This window comes from Arachis ipaensis, chromosome B05, assembly GCF_000816755.2.
Source record: "Arachis ipaensis cultivar K30076 chromosome B05, Araip1.1, whole genome shotgun sequence".
NCBI lineage: Eukaryota > Viridiplantae > Streptophyta > Magnoliopsida > Fabales > Fabaceae > Arachis > Arachis ipaensis.
The window spans coordinates 2,114,066-2,118,853 of record NC_029789.2 but is presented as its reverse complement, the minus strand read 5'-3'; the positions used below and the strand labels follow the sequence as shown (position 1 = coordinate 2,118,853).

The 4,788-nt window shown below is 35.0% G+C and overlaps 1 protein-coding gene across 3 annotated transcripts in view; it reads right to left on the bottom strand.

Annotated features, from left to right (window-relative positions):
* Positions 1-4,303, bottom strand: part of LOC107642417 (transcription initiation factor TFIID subunit 1) — a 24,250-nt gene extending 19,947 nt beyond the window's left edge. For 2 of the 3 annotated variants that reach the window (XM_016345765.2, XM_021122792.1), the window contains exons 1-4: positions 3,569-4,303; positions 3,132-3,238; positions 1,288-1,350; positions 1,073-1,118 (exon numbers count right to left, since the gene is read on the bottom strand). In XM_016345765.2, the coding sequence (XP_016201251.1) occupies positions 1,073-1,118; positions 1,288-1,350; positions 3,132-3,238; positions 3,569-3,614 (262 nt within the window). In that variant the 5' untranslated portion in view covers positions 3,615-4,303. The other variant, XM_021122793.1, reaches the window with a different exon arrangement.

The following is a 4,788-nucleotide window of genomic DNA, read 5'->3' as shown; positions in this document are numbered from 1 at the left end:
CTTTTTTTTGTCAGAATATAAGTATATGATCTCCATTAGGTTTATAGGATTTAGGATGAAACTTTGACAAGAATGAAGATATATGCAGAGCAGGTAATCCTCCCAACAGAAAAACATAAAACTAGATCGTCATACAAATATTCAGCAACTCTGTGTAAAAGAAAATACGCTCCACCAAGGATTTGGACAACATAAAACTATTTCCCTATATGTGTGTGTTATGTGTGGAGCAAACTAGAATCAGGATAATCTCAATTTTTGCATTTCCCTGTGGCTGACATTTTAGGAAAGACTTTTTCGGTACCTTGGGTGAGTGTTTGTGGTCCCCACTATCTTAGATCAGTATCTCTTTACTAGGTTTTTCTAGTTCTACTAATAAGAGGCAAAATTTTGGTGCCATTGTGCAGCATACACCACTGCTTAGAGTATTTAGTTAAGAGTGCAATTCCACGCCTACAATGAAAGATTTAAAGAAATGCAAGTTTTATCGGATATGATTTGAGGGCCTCTATTTAGTGTTAAACTCATGATCTTTTTAGAGGTCCTTTTCACTTGGATAAGTTTGGAGATTGGAAAGCTACACTACATAGAAGGCTTTTTGCTTTTTTTTTATTTTTGCCCTTCTATAACACTTCCTGTAAACACTAATGGACAGCTATGGTTTCGTGCATTTTTGTTAAAAATTACAAGTCATTGCTCATAACATTTTGCTTTCTTAGTCCTTCAGCTGACATGAAGGCCTAGCCCTTAGTAATGGGTAGCACTAGCCGCAATTACAAACCTTCTATTTTCCAAAATAAAAAATGAGTTTTCTTATGAACCATTTACTGTAGAGAAGCACCACCACCAGGAGACACATGGTTTTGGATGTAAGAAGGAACTACTTTGTTTCAGTGGAAAGAAAATGGAAGTTACTTCTCTCTTTGAAATTTCCACCAAGCAAACTTCATTTTGGAAAGTACTTAAGCATAAATAAAACACAGGCGAAGTGCTCTCAGTGGATGAGGGAAAAAAATGATACCAACAGAATATCAAAAACTGCATGATATAGTTTCCTGGCAGACAACTTCACCTTGTTCAACAACATCAGGTGGTGTTTGTGGTGATTTTCCTGACAACTGCAAGCAAGACACCATTATTTTCATCATCAAACAAGATGAAGATGTGGAAGCAACTAAATATGGAAGGAAGAGTTGAACGTTAGACACTTGTTAATCACATCAGCATAACATTTTGAACACTATAAAATCGAATAGAGCCAAAACAATGAAATTCATAACTGCTTACATCTATATCTGTCAGTGATGAATCCAACTTTCCGGCCAATGCATGAATATGCTCCTTTGCATCCTAGAAAAAGAAAAAATACACACACTCTCTCTTATTTAGCACCAAGCACAGTTTCTTACCGAGATGCATAAGCAAAAATGAATTCAGAAGGTGACAAAAAGAGAATAAGCAATAAAAGTCCCTTGAAACCATAATAAAAGATTTACACAAGCAGCTCAAAGCTATAGAAAAAGACACATTTTATTATACAATAAGCAAAATACGGTCAGCATTCTAAAATCGCTACATATGGGATCATATAATTTATCTCTCTCCCTCGTATAGAAACATCTATGTTGGACAGGGCATCCTAGTATCTCCAAAATTTTAAGACACAGAAAACATATACAGCTAATCAGGCTCCAACACTTCAGAGAATTTAAAAGTAAATAATCCATGCATGATTGTATAGTACAGCTTTTCTATCAAAATCAAATGTCATGTTACAACAGACCTTCATTCCTCTCAACCTAAATGGAAGGCAAGCAAGTGAGCACAAAATGCACAAATCTACCCTCCATTACCTATACATTAACAGCCATTCATCTGCTTGGTCTTAAATTATATTGTATCCTTCAAAAGAATACTTACTCCATCCAACCAATACAAAAACAGTCTCTTAAACTCTCACTTTTAACAAACAACTCAATTATTTAGAAGTGATTTCCCTAAAACTAAAGTAATTATTTCAACTTGGCTATTTTAAAAGTAATTCTCCCAAAAGTTGCACCAAATATATGCAAACCCAGTACCAAACAGATGTTTCGCGGTCTGACATAGTATTTAAAAGCATTAAAAAAAAAAACAAAACAAAACAAAAGCAACAACAACAACCGACGACGAGAATCGCACAGCATTTAGACTTCACATCACGACCACAGCAGCCACTATTCTCTGTCGCAGCATTGCAGCCAGACACGAAAATAGTGGTGGAAACCTCTCTTTATATAAAAATAAAGAGAGAAATAGGACATACTTGTGATATTAATTTCTATTTTTGAAAAAGCCATAACTTTTTCAATTTAAGTATACCCATTCAGCCACCAAGAGTAATCTCTCTTCCTATCCCCTATTCATGTACATTTTCTGCCTTTGCCTTTTCTGCTTGTGTGATCTGCATTCTCTGCTTTCAGTTGTGTAGTATATTATACCTATGATTGTGTGTTCTATTTCATTTAGTGATACATTTGATGAATTAGATTTCCTAGAAATCTTGAACGTCTCTAATCCTATTTTGCTTGATTTATGTATATTATTCATTGTTATATTTTACATTCGTATATACATATATACACTGCTATGCCTTCTGCTATATGTTGCAACACTATATATTTTCATAGCAGATTTTGGCTCGTTGCTATGAACCGCTATCCACTATTGATTACTAAGGTCATCTCACATTCAGAACTCAGCTACAAATTTAGCATTTAAACATAGTATTTCATGAAGTGTGATCGTAAAGAAATAACGTGTTCCTGCTTAACCATTGTATCATACTATCATAGGATAAAATCTTTGCACACTAACTAAATCCTCAAAGGAAGATGAAGTGCATATAGTTTCTTTCAGCCTAGACATCCACACAGTGCAACTGGCCAGTAAAAGAATCTCTCTCAGGAACCTCACATATCAATCATAAAAACTACAATGGCTTATAAATTTCAGGAAACATGAACTGTTGATTAATAATTACAATGGACGGAGGGAACTATTAAAAAGGAAACAAACATCAGACCTGCAATCTGAACATAATTTATGTGTATTTAAGTTTACAACGAATGTCTAAAGCAGCATAAAATTACCTCGTCAAAGTAATCAGCATCAAGACCACCGGAATTATCGAAATTTCCAAACATGAGGGCTAAAAAACCACTATCCTTGCCAGACTCCTCATATTCTTCTTCATCATCTATCAATTTGAATTAATTAAAATTCAAGTCATCAAACTATGGTAAGGTAACAAACTAGAACATCAAAAAATAAATAAATAAACAAAGGAAAAGAAAAGGCTCCATTAAGAACTCTAGTTCACATTTCTCTGCAAATAACCATGATGGTAAAACAGTCTAAAACAACAAACTAGATCAGATAAAGAACTATATTCCCAGCCTAAAACACCAAGCTACACCATATATTCAACTATGCCAGCTAATAAACTTTTCCAGCTTCTTCTTTCTCATTAGTATTCTCTTTTCAAATGTTCATAGCACTTTAGCAATTTTCCATTGAACAAGCTCACCTTCATCCCTCCCATCTTGCGATGGGTTATCTGAATCGTAGTCCATGTCGTGTTCACCGACCAATGTCTATTCAACGCATTAACCAACACCTCATCAAAGCGAACACTTACACAGCTCAAACCTCAAAATTCCAAATAACTATCTTCATGTTTCGAGTTTTCTGCGCCGATGGATGTTCCACCCGCGATCAAATACAATCACAGCTCTCAAAAACCCTCGAATCCTAACTTCACTGACGCACTTCCACTCTGATAATCATGCAAACGAAGAGAACAGAAGTGGAAGAAAAAAGATGAAGTTGGAAAATTAGGTTTTCCTCCCCTTGCGAATTTCCCTCCAAATTCCTCAATCAGCGGTTCATTTCCAAATCAATCCAAGCTCGGGAAGTGAAAACCGTTCGTTCCGCGCTCCTAAACCCTAAGATTCCGTGCGCCTTTTCTTCAAGCTATTCCCCCGACGAGATTCAATTCGGGGCCCCACAAAATAAAAAAAAGCACCGGTGTTTGGGTTCTCTTCTTCGCCGATCGAAGTAACGAAGGGTTTGAATATTGTTGAGTCGGTGATCGGAGAAACTGAGTTGCCGCGGTTTGTTTGGTTTGGGACAGAGAGCACACGATTATGTTATTTTAAAAAGTGAGATCCTTTGCTCTGGAAAGAGAGAGAAGGCCTTATGGCTTATGCTTAATCGCTAATCGTTTCTCTGTGCCAAACACGGTCGTAATCACACCCGTTTATAATCTCCATTGGGGGTATTTATAGCTGAAGAGAGAGGATTCAATCATTGATTTATTATTTTTTTTTAATTAATTTTGGTTATACATCTGTTCTAAAATATCTACATATCGACAATAAGTTATAGCTCAAATGACATAGAGGTTGCGGGTTCGAGTCACATATCTTTCCAAATTTTAACCAATGAGTAATAACTCAAATGGCATAGTCTCCCCATACTCAATTAAGAGGTTGTGGATTCGAATCTCATATCTTTGGTAAAAAAAAAATGCATATCTATAATATATGTATAATAAATCAAATCTAGTCGATTTAATTTACTACTAATATAGCTAAATCGAATCTAATTAATTAATGCAATTTACATAAAATATCTAAATAAAATAAATATATATTAAAAAAATCCTATTAAGTGTGATTATTTGCCTTACCTTAAATTTTAATACATCTATAAGATTTAATTAAAAGCAATATATGGAGAGTAACT